The sequence below is a fragment of the Apostichopus japonicus genome, chromosome 6 (assembly GCF_037975245.1).
Source record: "Apostichopus japonicus isolate 1M-3 chromosome 6, ASM3797524v1, whole genome shotgun sequence".
NCBI classification, from domain to species: Eukaryota; Metazoa; Echinodermata; class Holothuroidea; order Aspidochirotida; family Stichopodidae; genus Apostichopus; species Apostichopus japonicus.
In genome coordinates, this window is record NC_092566.1 from 17,884,618 (window position 1) to 17,906,740 (window position 22,123).

The window sequence follows — 22,123 nt, forward strand, 5'->3', positions numbered from 1 at the left end:
GGCGAACTGGAAACCCCAGCCCCATTTTGCCCTATGTTGCAGGATAGAATACCCCTCATTTGTTCAAACCCATGGCAACTAACAATCTGTGAATACATTTACTTCGAAATGGGCACATTATATTGCACCAAGTCGGTCAAGAAATGACCATAGGGCCTCAGATATAGGCTATAGGAACGATGCCCCAAAACGTCCCCGGACATACTATAGGCGAAGGAAGCTATCCGCCGCTACTGCATGTGCGTTTCTCGAATTGCCGTCCTGGGAGTCATACCACAAAATTGTGAGTTTGACACCGGCATTGACATTTTTCGACAAATCTGCAAATTGCGCGTGGAAAATAAGGAAAGATTGACTGGGCTTTCAGCCAAGTAACATACTGAATGACCGAACTATATGTCAAACTGACATGATCAAAGATTGCGTCTGAAACAGTATTAGGGTGATAGACTGATTCTCAGCGATAGTATTGTCTCCTTTCTTGAAAATTTGGTTTTTTAGCGGTTTTAAGAGAATCAGGGTACGTCCCAGAAGTGAAAACCCGACCTATCTATGCGTTATGTCACTTCCGGTTTTCCACAACTATAGCCTACTGCCGGTCCGCGGTCGAAGGGTCGTTCATGAGTGGTCATCATGGATATTCGAAACCATTCAGACCAATCATATTTTTCGCACGTCATTTTTTTCGACACCCAAATTCCCAGTGAGGGCGACAAGCTTTCATGGGGGCGGTCGCCCCCCTCCCCACCCCCCCTTGGCTACGCCACTGCAACAATACCACATCTGGGGGACGACATTTTGGCAGAAATATGTCATATAGTATTATGATAACTAAATTATACTGCTATAAATTGAAAAAGAAGCATACCTCAACGAACAATCATTCATGACACATGGGAACATTCACATCCGACATGCACAAAAAGTGTTATCTGAGATTATTTCCTCCCCTTTGATTTCGAGAATCGATCAATCACCTTGTCCAAATCAAGTTGGTCTGCTCTATTGCGCTCCATTCTTGTAAGAGCAAGATTAGAGAGCCTAGCCTGACCCACCGGTTGATTGAATGTAGTTTTTTATTAGTTTTATCCTACTAAAACTTCAATAGGTAGATGAGAGCGCAATAAAAAAATCAATAATCGCGAATAGGTAAAAAGTGGTTAAAAGCTGAAAAGGGCGCCAGCAGTCAATTTGATTCCGCCCCCCCCCCCGGGCCCGACTGTGTGGACGCTCCGCCAATGCTTTTACCAATGTATACCTATCACGGTTTCACTCACAGAGACTGGCCAGCCCATAACCTATACAAGCCATGAATTTAGATCCATCAGGCTTAGGAAGCGTGTGACAAGTTAGGCTGGAAGACAGCAACCTGGTGACTCCTTTTGCGTTCATCAATGCGCCAAAGTCCGAGGTATTCAGTGGCATTTCTTACACTACTCGTTGGCATTAAAAAATAAGTTGAATTTGACAAAATGGAACTTCCCGAGTTACGTAATTGCAACTCTAGATATGTTGTGGCAGTCAGGAGACTGGACGAATGACTGCATTTCACTCTAATATAAAAGAGACCCTCTATTTCAGTTAAGATGGCGGCTTTGTAAGGAAGTTAAAGGAACAATTTTGTGGCGAATGTTCGGATTACGATAACTTTTCACTGATAAGGTGAGGGTCGATAATATGGCTAAGTGAAGAGTGCATTCATCCCACAATATCAGTTTACTCATTACACGTACTAGGCTTAGGGCCGTAGACTTGACACTTGTATTATGTGGAAGTCATGCGTCTAGTGTGGCAGTCATTATGTGTAAGTCATGCGTCTAGAGCATTATATGATATCATTGGTTGGTACCTAAAAAGTAAAAGTGCACATGTCGAATATTGCCCAGGTGCTTTGAGCATAGGCCTAATTCAACTTGTTGAAGTACTGCAGGCTACACTTACGATATCAGAAGCGAAAATGTCGTCTTACAAGCTTATTTACTTTAACGGAAAAGGCAGAGCAGAGACAGCACGATTTATGTTTGCTGTCGCAAAGCAACAGTATGAAGATAAAAGAGTCTCAGGCGAAGAATGGGCAGAAGTGAAGAAAAGTAATTTTCAGTGTGTTAAACTAAACTTAACAAAGTAGACCTAGCCTAGGCCTATTAACTGTAACTTGTTAGGTAGCTAAACCAAACGTTAAACTTAAGGATATATGCTAGGCATAATATAGCTTAGTACTACTATGGGGACTACTATTACTAGGCGAGTAGTACTAGGCTAGTAAGTACTAGTATAAGAAATGTTGCTGTTAGTATGCCTAGCAAGTAGCAATTAGTAGCAGTGGTGGTCACAATGATAACTATTCTATCATTAAGGCAAAGTACTCAGTTATTCTCCGCACACAGTACTTTCTGCTGATTACTTTCCGCTGAAAAATTTCTTGTGCGGAATACATTTTTTTTCCAACTTACATGAACACTTTGTTATTCTTCAATTTTAGGATACCAAATTCAGGATGATGAAAATAACATGAGAAAGTATCAAAGAATATCGATAAGGATGGTTAGACTGAGTTCATGTCAGGAAAGTTAAGCTGCTTATAATTTACTGGAGGCATGGGTGTATGTAATTAGGGATTTCATAAAGAAGTATGTGGCGGTCGGCGTAAAAAGGCAAGAATAAAATATAAAGAATACAACAGGTTAATGAGAAAACACCACAAAAGATTCTCCCTAGGCCTAAACGATGAAACTTAGCTAGACCAAATTGTTACGGCAGCTCACCTTTTTCACCTTCACGCCATATCTAAAATTTTCTACAACCGAATAAGGTGGCGCCGATTAACTAAAATTAATTATCACCGCCACTTGTACTAAATCATCATTCCTCTTCCGAACCTAAGCTATCCTAATAATAATCTAGTCTCGAAGCTAAATTCTATCCTGCTATACAGTCAAATTCTATCTTCTCCATCTTCCTTAATCATTTCAATGCACGCCTAATCAGTTCAGTAAGCCATTCTGCTGTTTTTTTCCGCTGACAAGTTTGGTGTGCGGAAAGCACCGTTTTGTGTCAGCGGAAGTACTGTGTGCGGAGAATAATGGTACTCGAGTCAAGGCTCTTGTCAGTAGGAATTAGGATGTAGGCTAGGCCTAGCTTGTGTAAGCTGAGCAGTACTATTACATGTTGTTAGGGGACATACATTATATCCTGGGTAACAGTCCAAAGTAACAGTCAATGATAGCCCACTTACAAAGTTAGGTCAATTTAGGGCATAGCTAGTGTTGGCCCCAAGATATTGCACAAGTAGCCTAGTTTTGGGTCATTTTCTGGGCCTACAACTAACTAGTGACTTGATGTCCTGTAATTCTGAGAAGACTCCCCAGGGCCAGGATTCATGTGAATTTGCCCCTGCTGCCATTTTCTGTTCCCTGATCATGTAACTTTGGACTAGCTACCACTAGAATTGCAAATAGCCCTGGATAAGTCTTTAACAGATTGTGGTCCTTTGCATAAAAACAGCTTTTACGTAACTCAGGGCCTTCTCTGATAATTTCACAAGTGGGGGTGGGAAATTTTTTTGTAAAACAGGGCCTTGAAGAGTGATAGTGTCAGAACTTCAGAAGTGTAGGCCTAGTACTGTTTTGTCCCCTGATGGGCTATGGGGGTATAGTGCAGCAATTGACTGGGAGTGCAAGGAGTGACTGTAAGCTGTATGGTTTAGACTTTTAAGTACTAAGTTACCATTCTGCCAGTGTTTGTGTATTTCTTTCAATGCCTAAAGCTCATTAATATAGTTTGGAATCTATTCTTCCATGTTCTGTTCACTACCTCCACAGGTCTTCTGTTTGGGCAGGTGCCTGTTCTGGAAGTTGACGGAGTGCAGCTTACACAGAGTTGTGCCATCAATCGTTTCTTGGCAAAGAGGCTGAGTAAGTCAACAGTATTTTGTGAAAGTCTATGATCTCCAAGTTGAAAAAGCATTGTCAATGTTTAAAGGCATTGAAGACTCGCCTCAAACCACATGCCGTCCTGTGAAAAAGTTAACTTTCCGTTGCTTGCAAGTGAAGTTTTTCTCTTGTCGCTACAAAACGCAGACTGTAATGAAACGTGATATCCTTGTTATCTTTAGCTGGACCTGAGAGGTCAATCGCTGTATCGTTCGTACACTGGGCTGTGGGTATTGACCGCAGCTGTATGTACTGACTGTACACTAGTGTCTAATTACCGAAGGTAGCAAGCTGTGTGTGTTTTTTCTGGGATCGATGGTGGTGTTTAACACTTCTGTTACACCTCATTCGAAACTAGGTCAGATTACCGGAATCAGATGTTTCTTTGTGCGCGAGTCTTCACTCCCTTTAAGGTGGAAAATGCTCACAAAATGGCAGGCATTGTTCTTTAAAGCAGTAATTTTGAGTTTGTTGCCAGGTGTGATGAGGTATATCGTTCCCAAATAGATTTCCCGTCCCATCTCTTGTAAATGTGTTAGTGTAGATGTCTGCTTGATTAAACATAGCTCAAGCCAAATCTGTTATCCAGTAAAGTAAGTACTCTTCTAACTCATGAAGCAAAACCATAATTGAATAATCCCATTTAATCTTGGTCGAGTGGCACTCATTGCATACATGTGTAGGCTGCTACACTACTATGTCGTTGTTTATCATTGACCTGAATGGCCCAGCAAAGATAAATCAATGAGTGAAATGCAACACCCGTGAGCCAGTGAATTGCATTATTACAGGGATACTGACTTGTACTGTGTCTGCAAACTGGGCAGTCTTGTGGGTTAATTGACCAGGTTTCTATTGGGAGACTTTCATGTAAAGCAGGGGGGAGGTGGGGAAGGGGGTGGAGGTCTGTGCATTCCTACCTCTGCCCTGCTTTTCAACCCTCACACTAAAATACAAGATAATTACCCAAGGTAGGCCTAAGAACATCCTTGCATCTAGATTTACTTACACCCGCTATGTGGGAGATGGCTTTAATGACCCCCGGGAACACACCACCTTCTATACAATATTTAATCCTGGATCTGTCTCTGACATTATGTGTAATACTGGATCAAGCTACAGGTTATTTTCTCGTACATTACCTGAGTTTCCTCAGAAAGGACCCCGCTGTTATTTTCAAAAGTCGGGTGTCACATTTATATACGATCTTCCTTGCTTGGCTGATTTCCTGCTCACCCAGTCAAATAGTTTTGACTTTAAACTTTCCCAAACACAGGCTGGGTGGTTACATACAGTATAGAATAAATGATGTCACTGTTTGAGATACATGTGCTGTATTTATCTGGACAATGAACTCACCAATAATCCAGGACCTTTGTTTTCACATGAGATGCTCATGTCACTTGACAAGGGTACTTTTAACTTTTAACTCAGCTGCTGTCCAGTATGAAATTTCCGAAGTCAATAATTACGGGAACAGAAGGCAAAACCAGATGTGGTACTTACAGATATAGCAGGGGCGGATTCAGGATTTGTGACGGGGGGGGGTCTGACTGGTCCAGCCGTGCCTGAACGTAAGACTACCTAAGCGGAGCGCCACCATCGGTTGGCGCGGAGCGTATCTGAAAATTTTTGGCTTTACAAACCCCCCAGATGGCCGGAAACGGCACTTCCCGAGCATTCTAAGCTGCATGTACCTAGCCTGAAAATATGGATCTCCTGTCTGCAATTTCTCAATTGATGAGAAAAAAACAATCTATGAAATATGGTAATACATATCAGATGAGTTGAGATGATACAAAAATCATAATGCCTTTAGCCCCCAATCCCCCTCCCGTTCCGTCACCACTGTTTGATGCAGGGCCGGATCCAGGATTCTGGAAGGTTGAGGGGTTTGGCCTCCAGTGATCCTAGGGTCTAAGGGGAGTGGGTTTCCCCATTGTGAAACACTTGAATATTTAAGTACAACAGGGAACCCCCTTCAATTTAGCCATGCAAAGCACCTCTCTCTTTTCTTTTCTCTTTTTTTTTTTTTTTTTTTGGCCAAGAGCGGGGGGTCCGGACCCCCTGGACCCCCCTCTGGATCCGCGCCTGTATAGTACGCATAAATGGACACACTGTCATTCTTATGCCATCATACAATATGACTTAGGAATCATAGAGTCCTACAAAATGTTGCATGTTGACACACATTTACATGCATTTCGTATTAAAAGTCATTAAAAATATCGAAACTTCACACCCGTGAGCATTCTGTGGTCAGTTCAGACGTTTAAATGCATGTGCACTGAATTTCTTACAATTATTCGTTTGTGACACAGAAAGTATGTATTTAAAGTTGCAGTACTTACTTGTGACCGTGCATTCTAGATCAATCCGTAAAGTTTCAAAGCATCGCCCTCTATGATTGGCAAGTTGTTCTTTGTACCACCTACAAAATACAGGTTATATTGAAAAGCTTGTTTGTTTGGTCATTACTGCCGATACCTTAATTGATGAACTGAAGGCGTCTCTCCCCGGTGTGAAACTGAAACTTGAATTCCTGGAAAATGACGCATCACTGATTAACCAAGGCTTTGAACTGCTAACACAATAGATGCCTTCAATAACAGTTAATAAAATAGTCACAGTAGTTCGTTTATTAGTGTCATCATTCTCGGTTTGAATAATGTCATGACACTTTGGCAAAATACACTATCATACAGAAGATAGCTACTGTACAATACTACACTGTGTGTCATTGAGATGTATAAAGTATTTGTGTAAAAGTAAGTTGGCCTGACGTTTCGATCCTAGCAGGATCTTCTTCAAAGGCTAAATGACAAGTAACAGTAACAGAAGGAACAAAAACACGCACAGACACAGACAGGTTTCTCTCTTTCTTCTCTCCATCCCCTGTCTACTAATCCCCTTACATCTATCTCTTTGTGTTCACCATGCTCATTAACCTGTCTGTATTCTGTGCGTGTTTTTGTCCCTTCTGTTAAGTGCTGTTACTTGTCATTTAGCCTTTGAAGAAGATCGGGCTAGGATCAAAACGTCAGGCCAACTTACTTTTACACATTCTCTTACACAGGCTCTCTAGTAGATAAGCAGTTTGCTAACAGTTTTTTTTTATTTTGTATAAAGTATTTATAATTGATGACGTCGTTCTTTTGAAATAGATCTCTATGGCAACGATGACATGGAGGCAGCCAAGATCGATCAGGTCTGCGAGGCTCTGGTAGATCTTGGAATTGTTTTGAGAGATTGTCTTCATGAGCAGGATGAAGACAGAAAAGTAGGTGTCTGTGTTCTTTACAGGGATATTCGAGACGAAAATGTATAGATGATGATTATTATGATTTTTGTCTGATGAAAAAGAAACATATATCCTAAGCGTCCTGGTGAAATTTGCAATTCAGTTTCAATTACTGCGGACCATTTTGTTTTTGGAGATAAAAAAAAAAATTGAACATTTGCACGATTTTTACCAAGTGTGAACTGGAAAGCAAGACCAGTGTCAGTTGGAAGTCTGACCCCGTGACCTCGAAGAATGATCAACGATCACGCATATCATTAAATTTGAATTTGCCCGCATTTAACGTAAAGTCGGTCCTACGTTTCACTCACAGAATTTACAGACATTGATAGTTTACAACTTACCGGAACCTCAGAGAATGGATTAAAAGTAATTCCGATGTATGGCAGGACAAAGATACCCGAGAAAAAATCAACGAAAACCTATGAAACAACGATTGCAATCCAACTTCGTCCTCGCACATGTATTCCTAACTGACACAAAATAGGTCAAAACGAACCAACGAAAGAGAGTTACAGCAAAAAAGTTCTCCCATTTGTGGATCTTGTACTCTCCTACATGATGCTGTAAAGTTTCGGTGAAATGGTTGTCTAAGACGGCCAGTCACAAAACGATTACCTCGACTCGGCGATTTTGTTGCTGTCGCCGCCATTTTGAAATTAGATAGACTTTCGCCAAGCCGTTTTCATGCTATGGGCTACTACCGACAAGACTTCACTCAAATCGTTTTCAATGTAGTGGAACCCATTCCTTTAGTGTACGGTCTATTAGGAATGTTAGGTTTTGTGGCGTGAAATTAAGTAATAAAAGTTGTGCTAAGGTTTGGAAGAAATTTTGTCCCAAACTCTAATATATGATTAGGTAAAATGTGAAATTACTGAGAGCTGCGTATGGGAGGGGTAAGAGAGACAAAATGGGGGAGGGGGCAAGGGAGATGGTGTTTCCTTTCTAGCTAAATTAATGGTGGTAACTATTAAGGTAACACAAATTTTCCTGAGTCTGTTGTCAAAACTGAAGGGGTCATACCACATGTCGAATATACAAAGGTAACATGGCCTAGGCCAAACCTTATTTCTAGTTGCTTTCTAAGGAACTTCCAACAATACCAAATGATTTATACTTACCCACTTACCATAATTCCACAGTAGCCCTTACTCAGTGAGATTCTGCAAAGCTGGGTACTCATCTGTTGCTTATATTCATCAATAAATATCAGTTAACAGTTTTCCAGTCAATACCAATCCTTGTTTGGTTCATGTATCACACTACACAACCACTTGCCAATATTGAAGTTAAGTACTGTGGCTTGGGTAGGGGTGTGTTGTTTAGGGGAGGGGTGTGGTGTTTTTAGGGGTTTTGGGGAGGGAATGTGGTGCTTAGCGGATTTGGGGAAGGGTTTGGAGTTTCCCAGCTTTGGGATGGGTGTGGTGTTCACCAGCTTTGGGAAGAGTTAGGGTATTTTGGAGGGATAAGGTGGTTTTGCCACATATGGGGACTTTAATTAAAAGCGGACTTTCAGTACACAGGACGCGTTTGGATACATCACGTTCTATGGATACTCTGACCAAATATTTTGAGTAGGGCTGTTTTCTTTTTCTTTTGCACATGCATAGTAGAACATTAGTCAACAGTGGAAATAGAGTTGCCTGGTCTTTTATTGATTTTATAACTGTAACAATAAGGCACTTTAAGCAACAGAAAAAAGAAAACAAAAAACATTTGGTGTGACACTCTCCATGAAAGAACATGTTTTAATGTCCTGTGAAAATATGGGCATGAAAAATAAATTACTTCGATCACTTCAAAGTGAAATACTTTGTTCAAATGGAAGGAATAGCTTAACAAACTTTGAACACTTCTTGAAATGAAACACACTTCATACTGTGAAGACTTCATACAATAATATTGTCTGAAAAAAAAATCACACACAATGTCAAGTGCATTATGACTGGAAGGGGTATTTCAAGGTGGCATAGTGAAGGCATGACATAGCAAAAACAGTTCAGGTGGCAGGATGGATAGTTTTGTAACTTTGAAATGGTGAGATATACCTGTGACATATAGCATAAGATTAACATTAAAAGACAAATATATAAAAGTAAAAGGTAAGAGTAGAAAGTAAATAAATAAGTCCAAACTTGACATATAACTTTAACAACCTGGTCTTCTTCAGAAATAGGAGCACCAATAGCATCCCAACGTTTATACTTCCTTTCATATAATTCAAATTATTTCCAACTGACTTGCCCTCTGCCATTTCAGTTCTGAGGTACTTTTTCTTGAGTTGAATTTTGTTGGATAGAGAATCCATTTCGAACAGAGTACGCAAGGCATCCTAAGCATCACTTGGTTTGTCACTTGTTGTAATTAATTCCAGCTGACTAGATGCTATTGCAAGCACAATGGTGAAAAATGCCAGTTGTGTCTTTTTCAAGTTTGCACTCTTCTACTTCTCACATACAGTAACCCCCAACTTTCATGAGCCATCCTCATAGCCCACAGGCCTTTTGCAAGAAACAAATGTCTCATCTGGAAATTCCATGTCAGCCAGTTCACTCCATCCATTTTGTTAATTTTCCACGTCATATCTTCTGTTGTTCCAGCCATATTGGTCAGTTGTCACGACTAAATTAACCAATTTAAGTACCGACATTTCCCAAGAAATGGTTCCAAAATCAGCACATAAATTCCAAACAACAATCTATTGTACACAGTTAACTTCCAGTGTATGTGTCTGGGCCAATAACCTGTTCGAGTTAGCTAGAGAATAGGCATGAGACTGCTGAGTATATTACAGCCTGCTGCTGCACACAACTTGTTCTTTCTATAAGAGTATAACAGAAACTGAGGAAAAATGTAAATTACATATATATAGAAAACAAAATTGCTTAAAGGTAGCACACTAATAATACAACCTGATTAAACAAACAATAGTTTGGAGCAGAGTTGTAACAACAGGCACTTAACTGATCCACAGGCTGCATTCCTTCTTACTACGGGTACATATAACAGAGCTAGGAACTTAAAAGATATATAGTATTAAATAGAATGTGAGACTACATTTATTAACAGATTTCTATAAATAAACTCTTATATGAAGATTTCAGATATGAGGATAATAAACATGAGAATGTAATAAACTCTGGAAGCTCTCTGGGCTAATACTTAATACCAGTGGAACTGCATTTTGCAATGTTAGTCATTATACATAACAAAACAAATCTAATAGTGAATGAAACTTTTCTTCTTTTTGGGAATAACTTTTTTTTGGTCATATATACATGGGAAAGCACCACCTTAGAGAAATCTGTGTGTGACACACACACACATAGGGAAGACTGCACGTGAATGACTAACTAAGTACTTCTACTACTGTACCTATCATAGAAAACAACATAACAATAAAAAGATCGTAAACTCTCGTTAACAGCAAAACATGTTGTCACAAAATGATCCCTGATATTGTTTTAAGTCACCTGGAATTATAAGTAGCTATGTAAAACTACATGGCTCTATGAGGTGCAATTGTTCTCAAGTACCAGCAGTAGGTCTAACTGTAATAGCAATAAGTATAAAGTGTAAGCAGTATAAAGCAAGCTAGTTTTATTTCTGTGTTACGTATCTTGCTCTACATATTAAGCATAGGGAATTGGGCCTAGACTTAAGTCATGGATCTAATACCGGTCTTGAACACTTGTAACAAAGTGACATTGAAATGGATCCCGATCCCAGGATGGAGGAAATTTTCACCCAGTTCAGCTTTAATAAAACTCATAATAAGCCATGATCTTAACTTATACATAGTACAAAGGCAGTCTACTAGTACTACTAATAATTTTTGTATAATAATAATAATACTAAATTGTATCTTATGCAGTCCAAATCTTTTCAAGAACAGGCCCCTTAGAATTATTCCACAAGGACAAGAAGGCGTAGGCTAAGAACTAAAGGTTATACGCCTTAGTCCATTATTAAAATTGGACTAAACTATGCAGGTATTCTAGTATTACTAAAACTAGGCTAGGGCCTACCTGTAGTAAAAACTTGTCGTAGTATATTACTTTAGTAAATACAAAAGTACTAGGCCTATAGGCTAGGGGCCTAGTACAGTAATATTACTGTCCGCTATGCCCTCGAATATTTAAATTTTAACTACTTAGTAGCCATAAGTAGTACCGTGACTTATCAACTCCCTGATTTTTCCATATTAACGCAAAAAAATGAAGGGAATCTATGCCGAATAGAAAGATTACGAAAAATACGAGACGTTGCAATCTAGCATTTGCTACATCATAGTCGACATATAGCGCTAGGCTGCACGTTATAGGATACGGTACTTTCGTGTATATGTGTATTATGTACGTTAGGATACATGTATTAGGGGCAACCAAAACCACATAGGAGCACCATTTTCGTTGACCAAAAAATCACACTTTTCGGGGGAGTTACAACTTTTCTGAAAAATATGAGTAAGATTCAAGCTTATATATTACAAAAATGCTATTTTTACGGTTGAAAGTTGTCTAAGACGCGAAAGTCACATAACGATAGACGTCGACTCGATTTGACTTACCTTTATGTTTTTGCGTTGGTCGTCGATAAGAAAATGCACTGTTGTATTGGCAAAATCTTCGTTTCTTTCCGGAAATGATCGTATTTGAATCTCTAAAGTATCCTTTATCGAGCTACGATACTCGTAAACCCGAATTACATTGGGATGTTTGCGAATTTTACCGATTACATCCATACATGGAAGTAGCGAACCGAAGTCCGTAGAACCGGATTTGCGCGAAACAATTACTTCCGTGTCAAGTAGCTGTGCTCGAAAATTTGCTAGTAACGGTCATATATTGAGGTCAGACTTCCAACTGGTGTAACAATATGAAAACATTTTTATTGTCTTAAATAGCATGGTTATGAATTAGTTACAAATATGCCGAGGAAAAGATGTGTTGAATGTCATCCAAGATTCCTCTGTTGTTTATATGAAGTTAAGAAAGGACTCTCTGGAAAAAGTTTAATTGAGATTAATAAACAATAAAACCTCGGATTCACAATAACATTTCAGCCTTGATAAGTCTGTGGTCTAAATCATTTTCTGTAGTTTGCCCACATTCAAATCTGGACTATTATCAATCAACTTTTGAATAGTCCTCTGTAGTCTGCAAACACACACTGTTCAGTATTCAGTAGTCTGGACCCTAATAAGTCAGTGGTCTAAATCTTTCTCTGTAGTCTGCCCACATTCAAATCTGGACTATTATAAATCAAGTTCGGAATAGTCCGTTCTAGTCTGTACACACATACACACACTATTCATTAGTGTGGACCATAATGTGTGAGTGGTCTAAATTAAACTCTGTACTTTGCCCACATTCAAATCTGGACTATTATAAATGAACTTTAGAATAGTCCTCTGTAGTCTGCACACACACACACTATTCAGTAGTGTGTTGCATAATACATCAGTGGTTTAAGTCTTTCTCTGTAGTTTGCCTACATGTAAATCGGGACTATTATAAATCAACTTTCGAATAGTCCTCTGTAGTCTGAACTATTGAAAATTAAGATTTTAAAAGAAAAATGATCTGAAAAGAACTATGTAATCTGTATGCAAAGTGCTACTGTACATACAGGTTAAAGATGCAAGGTTCTGAATATTTGTTTTTCTAACCACAATCTGCTCATATATTATACTAAAACTCAGACTTAGACAATGATATCCAAGATATATATATATAAATTTTTTTTTTCATACTTTCCCATAATTTTCTGTTGTTTTCAGTTACACTTCATATCCAACTTACAAATAACATACTAGTTGATAAACTGAAAAGAATTTGTGTTTTTTTCGTTTTCCAAACAGAAAATGCTTCATAAGAAGTTGCTGGAAACTCAAGCACCTAGACATTTTGCAGGACTAGTCAAACTACTTGATGCCAACGGAGGAGATGGATTCTTTGTTGGGAATAAGGTAAGTTCAACATGCGACATATCAGAAAGAATTACTAATAAATTAACTTCCCCCTTCCAACATGTTGAACAGAGGTTAGTACAGAATTTGAAAGGGGGGGGGAGGGGGGAGAGAGCAGATTCTAAACTTGCCCTGCCCGGAGGGAAAGAGGTGAATGAGCCTGAAGGGATTCACCGGATATCCGGCGGGATAGTGAGCATTGTTGTGGTTCTGGCCGGATATTTTTCAAAATCTGGCCGGATCTTTTTCAAAATCTGGCCTGAATTATTCCTTAAAAAGGTGTTGGTATTAACTTAAATCAATGTAAAAACTATTTCCAAAAATTAAGAAAAAAATTCAAAGTAAGGAAAAATTAGTTTTAACATGTTTAATTAATATTTAATCTCATAAATGGGGTCTTAATTTCACCTTCTTAATAATATGGGTATACCTCACCTAAGATTTGCTCTTTGTTTCATACTTCTACTTCTTATTAATGATTTTCTTTTGTGTAATGAAAAAATCTGGTTCCGGCCGGATTTTATCCGGCTGGATTTCATGTACTATCCGGCAAAATCCGGTTCCGGCCGGATCCAAAACTTTGGATCCGGTGCATCCATAGAATGAGGGTTGTTCTATAACAGGGGTGTAGCCCTAAGGTAATTGAAGCCAGCTTCCAAGAAGAGTGGTCTGTGAGACAACAGTCATTACTAAAAAACTGCTACACAGCAATGTGTGACTAGTACAGTCAATTGTCTCTAGCAACTAAGCTAGCTAGCACTAACTTAGCAGTGAACTATTTCATCACTGAGAGTTCTGTCTGTCTCTTTGTTCATCTATCTGTCCATCCTTCCTTCCCACCAGCCACTCCCCTCCAGTCATCTGTTGGTGGCAATCTTGATACATTTATGGATGAAGTATAAGCACATTAGTAGATAGTGTCTTTGACTTTATTTCCTCTTGTTTTTGTTTGTCTGTCCCTTCCTTCCTCCATCCCTCCCTCCCTATGTCCCTCCCTCTGTCCCTCCCTCCCGCTGTCCATCCCTCTGTCCATCCCTCCATCCATCTGTTGGTGGCAGTTCTTGGGTGTTTAAACTCGGTATACTGTATATTTTACTTCATTATTTCTTAATTGGTGATGAACAGTTTCCTCGCTCAAGGCTCTAATGGTTCTGTCCATCCTCCACCCATCCTCTTTACCCCCTCTCCCTCCTCTTCACCCCTCTCTCTCTCTCTCTCCATCCCTCCCTCTGGATGTTGCAGTTCCTATTCATGACATGGTAGACTATATTGTTTACTTTATTATTTTGTCTCTGTTTTCTAAGGTGTCCTTAGCAGACCTTGACGCAGCATCTTATTTCTTGGACATGGTTACCCGGGTACCAGACTTGAAGCTGAATGAACCAAAACTTGTCGCTCATCTCGAAAGGATGAAAGCAATACCGGAACTTGCAGATTGGCTCAAGAAACGTCCAGAATCACCATTTTAGGCAAGAAGTAAAACGTGGCAAAATGTTCCATCTACATTCTGCAAGACTGCCAACTATATCGTGGGCTTTGCTGTTCATGTGTTCCATGGCAGCACTGATATATATTTCTTTACCATTTCTCAACCAGTCAGCTGTTTTCTATCATGTGTTTTATAATGTAAAGATTATGCTCTGAAACATATTGGCTCACAATTTCATTTCATGTTTCATAGTTTGGATACATTTGATAAGACATGTGTTTATAGTGGTTAGGATTCCTAACAAGTGAGTTTCTTCTTGTTACTGTGGGTTAGGATACACAGTGTAAACAGTGGTTAACACCCAACTAAGCAACCAATATGGCTGAAAACTTGGAATTTGCAATAAAATACAGTACTGCATCTGCTATGGGCATTCAGAGAGTGACTTGTGATGAACAACTCTTCAAAGAGATGACAAAGTGACCTCTGGCTCTCACAAAAGGGGGTAAAGGGCAGGGATCCATTATCAATCATGAATTTTTCTTTACATTCTGTCGGGGAAGAATTTGACCACTCCTCTGCATGAACGCTTCCACCCAACCATCTTTCATCTTCGCACAAAAATCTAGAACATTTAGAAGTACAACTTGAATTGATGCCTCATCTTTGAAAGTTAAAGGACTGATTGTAAAGCTATATTTTAAAGAAGGTACTGAGAGCACAAATTTTAAGTGAAACCACAAAATTGGTTGTCAAAAGGGGCATGTGGGTGTCATGCTGCATTTATCTCAATTTCTTGGTGGATTCCTTTAGTTTTCTAGTTATTCATAACTCCAATCATGTCTTGTCTTTGAAAATTCTGCATTCCATATCTGTGTATCATTTTTGTTTTTATTCCTTGCTGGAGGCAAAAGGAATCTCTGCGATGGTTGTTGTGGTGGGTGTGTGTATAATGTATGTGACACTTGCTTGTAATTGTTAATGGTGGATTTACTTCATACCTTGTGTGTGTATCTATCTCATTGAGTAACAAGAAGCCTTTTGTTTTCTGTGCAGTTCAAAGGTCATTTGGGGTCAACGTAGGTCAAAGTCTTAAATTGAAATATATAGGTATAAAGTTCTACGCTGTAAAAGCCTTGTGAGCGAATGACATGGTCGATGGCAACAAGGGATTGCTACAAATTCTTCTCTGGTTCTCACTTGATTCTTAGACAAATGTAAACTAACTTGCTCTACCTTAGTCTGATAGTTATTTTGAATTTTTGAGTGAATTGTACCGCCAAAAAAACACAAAGCCTAATCGGCCGCATGGGTTTTTCTTCATGTGACGTTCTTACAAAGTCGCCTGATTGGATTCCAAGACTCGAATACAAAATGAAAACGTTTCATTCTTAAAGACACAAGGGAAGGAAGGAAGGTGGGTGTACTAATATGTGTATGTGTCATCATTCAAAACAAACAGAGCGTGTTACAACTGCAACAAGTGTGTTGATGCAGTTGTAGGAGTGACACACTATTTGCATTTGCATTATGACAAGTTACATGACACAAGTATTGTGCCTCGTCTTAAATTGTTGGTGCCCCCTCCCCCTCACCCTCCTCCCCCTACTTCCTACCCTCAACTCGAACTTCCTGGCTGAATGCCCAACCTTTGTAAACCTGCTGGCAAACAACAAAAATTTAAAGCGATACATGGAGAGAGATTCGAATCGGTAGTTTGCATATGTATTCATAGTAATCGTAATAAATGTTACAAAATTATTATTTGGGTTCAATATAGTTGTCTGTCCATCTCTCAAGGTTAAATTTGACCTTAAATTTGATTTTTGCCTTAGAAGAAGATCCAGACGAGATCAGGCCCTCTAACTTACACTTTTCCTACACAGGCTCTTTGCAGTAGATGAGCAGTTTGATAATTAGTTGTTTTTTTTTTTCTCCCTTTGAAAAATAAGTTTTCTGCATAATATGGGTCTTTTCCACTCATTCACAATTTCCAATGTCGCACATAAAGATTTTTTTCTTCAAACGCGAACTTTCGACTTTCTTCCAGTCTTAGTTTTTCAACACAAAATTTAATTTTTCTAAGCTATTTCTGTAATGTCCCTTCTAAGCCGCCGTCCAATCAGCGACTAACTGAATGATGATGTCAAAAGCTAATTTCAGTTCCGATGATGACGTGTGGTTTCCTCTAATGTTCGGTAACTGGTCTTTTCTCAAGCCAGGTCTTAAGCCTTTCGTTCTTTAGACAATTTTGGTAGATTTTCTTCAAATTCGGGTGGCCGGTCAGACACTCTGCCTGGCCACATCCACAGGCTCGGTGAAGGCAGTCGTGGAAAACGTAGAGAAACACGATATCGGCCAATGTCATCTAGATCCGGGGAGAACATAAGGAAAAGATTTAGTTGTCGTACGTGGCTAATCGTGAATACCTTTGGCGGCGGTACCAGTGGCGTCTGAAGCTACATAAGAAAGAGCGTACGTATGAAGGGGAGGGGAGGGGAGGGGTGTCGTATGGGTTCGGTGGTATTTCTCAGAAGATTAGGTTATTATGTTGCTGATGGACCAGATGGCTTGGATATTAAACATTTCGACTATTTTATCTCCAAATTTGCACATTTCGTTTTTTTCTTGTATTTGGGGGGGGGGGGGGGGAGAATTTCGAAATTTTGTATTCAGTTTTTCAACTGCAACAAGAATTTCACAATACTACACATTTATGATTCAAGCCTTACTTGAAATCTTCTATTCGTTGAAAGAAATATGTAATATTACCTTTTTCCCGACAAAGAAATCCCCGTTTGCGTTGTAGTATTCGAGGATGTTTTCAAGTTTTTCAGCAAAATTTCCGCAAACTTCTGTTTGGAATCGTTTACGTAGCTTTTCCTACATAAATACACAGACATAGAAAGAGCATGGGCGGCAATTAGGTTCGTCGCATGACGTATTGACCTTCAGGATAATTTCACTGATGTCATAAAATAACACGATAACAGAAACTAAGAGTGAGTTAAGTAGAAATTTGCCCGCTGTGTCATATTGCTTATTGCTCCTTGATTAGAACCAACCAAAACAGGTCATTTATTTGATGATTATTTGATTCATGTGTCATTATAAATGAAACATGTTAATGCAAGTAAGTATGTATGCCTACGCGCTAATCATAACAACTAGTGAGAGGTCACGTGCGACTATTCCTCACTATATAGACGCATGCGTGGTCAACGTTTGGTAATTTGCTATAACACAGTTTTTATGTACGTAAAGATTGTAAACAACGTATACATGAATACGAAGTACATGTGGCTTGATGACGTCACAATTGGACTTGATCAAGTCTTCAGTCTTGTATTTTAAGGACCATGTTTGATATCTCCCTGTTAATGGAATAAGAGATTCCTTAGCTGTTTCAGTGGGGAAGTTATACCGTTGTTACATGATGATGGTAAAGGGTCTGTCGGTTGTATTATGACGCCGTGTAAATCACTGGTATCCGATTGGTCAATTGAGTAGGAGCCTTACTTTAATTCGCTGTTTATATATGTCGCTTAAAATTAGCGTACCCCTATTTAAATCAATGCATACCTTAATAACATTTTCCTTTTCAATAGCGAAAATAACAAGATAATTTTACACACATTCACAGTATGAAGAGTAGGCCTACTAACAAAAAATTTAAGTCGGTTAACAATTGTGGAAAACGAATATTTGAATAACTTAGCTGGGCTGTCAAGCTATTTCATTTTAACTTGCGTCATTCGTGTAATGTAACACAATCACTTGCATAATTTTGTAATGATGATGATGATCAATAATTTATATCCGAAAATCGGAGCAGTCCTATCACAACATCACTGTACATACATGCTATAGAATAAAACTTGTAAGAGTCAGTGATATGAATTGTATTACCTTGGTATCGGCATCACGCTCCAGAGTAACCTTAATAATCTCTTCAAACAAATCTTCAATGACAGAACAAACTGATTCGATTTTGGCCGTTTCTGAATTGTCTTCACCGAAGAGTCCTGTGAAGTCAAGAAACAGAAATTGTGGACGTTTGCAATTAAAAAGTTTTACTGCTACATTAAAGGCATTGAAGACTCGCCCAAACCGCGTGCTGCGCTCTGAAAAAGTTTACTTTCCGTTTCTTGCAAGTGAAGTTTTCTGCTTGTCGCTACAAAATGCAGACAGTAATGAAACGTGATACCTTGTTTTCTTTAGCTGGACCTGAGATGTCCATCGTTATATCGTTTGTACACTGTGCTGTGGGTATTGACCGCAGCTGTATGCACTGACTGTACACTATATAGTGTCTAATTACCGAAGGTAGCAAGCTGTGTGCGTATTTTCTGGGATCGATGGTCTGTAACACCTCATTCGAAACTAGGTCAGATTACCGGCATTAGACGTTTCTTTTTGCGCGAGTCTTCACACCCTTTAAGCCACTATTTAGCTAATATACAATGTCACGTTGTACTGATTAAGTGCAGATGAAGCATTGTTATCTCATTTTATAACCTTTCCATTTGAAATGGACGGGAAGGATACAAAACAGCTCATACAGTGGAAGGTGTTTTGATATTTACATTGGCGACAATATTTTCTTTTAATCACATTAACGACATTTACAAACATTACCCAATAGTATACTGTCATAGTAGTAGTAGTAAGTTGAGTCTCGTCTATCCGACATGCTCAGTGATTAACCTCCGCCACGTATCACGATCTTGCGCAAGGTTTATTGCTTCTTCGAAATTGTTAATATTAATGTCCTTGAATTGCGATTTTATTTTTCCAAGTAATGTAGTCACGGGCCTTCCAACTGGTTTAGCAGTATGTCTCAGTGCTTCTCTTAAAGCAACCTTTGCTGGAGCGTCCTCTTGAAGTCTTGCTACATGACCGAAAAATCTCAATCTTCTATGTGCGACTATCGATGACCAAGGTGTTTGGTTGGTTTCGTTGTAGAGCTCATCATTTGATAACCAATTATTATTGGTCCATCTAATGTTGAGAATATTTCGAAGTAGTCTCCTTTGAAAAGTGTCAATTTTGCGATCAAGATCCTTCGTTGTGCCCCACAGTTCGCAATTGTACAAAAAAAAATACTCTTTAATAAAGTCTCAAAGATCCTAAGCTTAATTTTCCGGCTTATGTTTTTGCTTTTAAAAATGCTTGACAGTGTGTTGAAAGCACTGTTGGTACTGTCATAACAGGTGACTAAATATGAAGGAGTGTTTCTAGTTTGGATCAACTGCAAAGTGTTTGGAATCTTTATAGATCTTTCTTCTTTTTTGTTCTTCTCATTTTGGCAACAAGTTGATTTGTTGAAGGTTGACTAACTAGCCTATCATACATCATGTTCAGCTGTAAGGTTATAGACGATTAACGTTCATTTTATTATGACATGAGTTACCTACTTGAGGGGAACATAGTTTTCTCATGCCGGACACACTTGATGTTTGAGGATTAACATAGGCCTACTACCAAGCACAGGAACTGTGCGAGGCCACGTGATATAAGTACCAATAAACTAAGTAATTTAGGTCAACAGTCATGTATCATCACTTATAAAGAACAAAGAGGAAGATTTCTTGTTTATCATCCATGCGTTGATTTGACAATGACGGTGATGCTGTGATCATAGCACATATTATAGCCTACATAGTTCTCTAGCAACTTGAGTAGCCTACGTAGTCAAATTTCACGTAGTCCAAAAGCTAGGCCCTAGATCTGTCTGCTTAACAGCTAAATTATGACCTTGACAAATAATCTTCGTGCCTTACCGTATTCCCGAGCAATATAACGATATATCGCTCTACCTTCTGTAAGCTTTACCCCATCAATCTCCAGTTCGGGAACTTGTTTGCAAAGTGTATCTAGAATAAAGATTTGACAAGTATCATGGTCATTTCTAGTATCATGAGCTTATACGTCACCAGCTTATACGTACTGTCATATCCAATTCATTCATTGCACGTTACCGCTAACTCGTAGGCTGGGTACATGGAGCAACGAGCCGGTTTGCCGATCGGAACCGGTACGCAGGTCGGTACGAGGCTCCGAATGCTTCGTCAAGTTACCGCTTATGTCAATGTCTCGGCACCACCGAGTGCATAACTGAACTGGTAGCAGTTTATGCCCGAGTTCAACCTGGAGCTGTTTAAATATAGGCTACTGCAAGAACAGTTCGCTGATGCGGAACTTATCTTACAAATACACATTACTGAAACATTTGCGGTGGTATACGTTATAATGTTGGCAATGATATTTTAATTTTCGACAAATCTCTAATCACTAACCCGGTTTGTCCTTACTCCAGGCTTTGCCTTCCATGCGATTGTCTTCGTAAGGTACGCCAGCTACTGCAAACACCATTCGAATAACTTCTGCGCGACCACGAGCATTAAAATACTTGAGCTTGTAGGAAGGCATGATTGTATCTGTTTAGTATATCGTGTTAATATTTTGCCAACAATCTGCGCTGCAGTTTTCAGTGACACCGTATCTTAGTAATATTGAAGATACAATATATAATCATACTGCGACTATAAAAATTGTATATGCAATTGGGCAAGTAATTAGGTTGTATTGTAATTGAAAGAATCGCCAATTCTACTGCAGAGAAATGCTAGGCTGCCATTCAGCAACTTGTGTTGATAACCTTGTCTATTTTCCGGCTGATTTCATGCATAGTTTATAAGTAAACACGTATTCCATAAACCAAATATTAAACTATACACAGAGAGTATATTCCTTGTTTTAACTACAAAGGTCACCATCAGATAAACACAAAGCCTTCACTTGGAGGTTGCCTCGGTGCCACAACTGCTATGAACCGTAACGATAAAGTGAAGGTTGCATACTCTATGTAAACAATTAAAAATTTGAAATATTACCCAGAGCAAGGTGTTGGAAGACTGTCAACATAAGGTTAAAATCAGGTCTCCTAGTGATTTCAGACCTATACTGAGTTATTATAACATATCTTGACAATTTGATAAGTTTCGTCATGCTATAGCGGGTGTCACTTGTCATGTTAACAAATATCTTGGTCTTAGTGTGTTGTCCAGTTTAATATCTAACACGACAATTTGATCATTTTCGCCAAGATACGGTATCCATATTACCGTTACTTGTCAACTCGACAAATATTGTTGACGTTTTGTCGTGTTATGGTAACACAATAAGTGTACAACTTGTCTGTCCCGCCAGGGTCAACTTTTACCACCGCCTTATGTACTGACTGTAGTTTTATAGGCTTATTTCTATATGCACGTATTGATTAAGTTGCAAGGTAATCTAGCGAGTCGCTTAACAGCGCTAGCATGTGCAGCATCATATCCATATAAACTTTTCGAATTGAAACTACGTACACTGACGAAACTATAACCAAAGCTTGTGAGTCTCTGTAACCGTAAAACCAGACAGCCAACGTGCTTATTGATACTTTGTCACATTATATATGAGAACATTTAATGTAACACTGC

The 22,123-nt window shown here is 39.0% G+C and overlaps 3 protein-coding genes across 4 annotated transcripts in view; 1 reads left to right on the top strand and 2 right to left on the bottom strand.

Annotated features, from left to right (window-relative positions):
* Positions 1-1,736: 1,736 nt before the first annotated feature.
* Positions 1,737-16,397, top strand: LOC139969188 (hematopoietic prostaglandin D synthase-like). 2 transcript variants are annotated; one of them, XM_071974061.1, is made up of 5 exons: positions 1,737-2,090; positions 3,822-3,914; positions 7,097-7,212; positions 13,100-13,207; positions 14,512-16,397. In XM_071974061.1, the coding sequence occupies exons 1-5, from the start codon at positions 1,778-1,780 to the stop codon at positions 14,674-14,676; spliced, it is 795 nt and encodes a 264-aa protein (XP_071830162.1). In that variant the 5' UTR covers positions 1,737-1,777; the 3' UTR covers positions 14,677-16,397. The 2 variants fall into 2 exon arrangements, with proteins under 2 accessions (XP_071830162.1, XP_071830163.1); XM_071974062.1 differs by lacking the exon at positions 1,737-2,090 and adding an exon at positions 2,497-2,515.
* Positions 16,398-16,556: 159 nt separating this feature from the next.
* On the bottom strand, positions 16,557-22,028 carry LOC139969189 (S-crystallin SL11-like). The gene is made up of 5 exons (XM_071974063.1): positions 20,936-22,028; positions 20,420-20,512; positions 18,546-18,661; positions 17,409-17,519; positions 16,557-17,004 (listed from the first exon to the last, which is right to left on the bottom strand). Exons 1-5 carry the CDS (start codon positions 21,066-21,068, stop codon positions 16,825-16,827), a joined length of 633 nt encoding a protein of 210 aa, XP_071830164.1. The 5' UTR covers positions 21,069-22,028; the 3' UTR covers positions 16,557-16,824.
* LOC139969185 (uncharacterized) overlaps positions 19,024-22,123 on the bottom strand; it is a 62,129-nt gene continuing 59,029 nt past the window's right edge. The window contains exon 14 of the mRNA XM_071974058.1: positions 19,024-19,086. Within this exon, the coding sequence (XP_071830159.1) occupies positions 19,039-19,086 (48 nt within the window). The 3' untranslated portion in view covers positions 19,024-19,038. The remainder of the gene's footprint in view (positions 19,087-22,123) is intronic.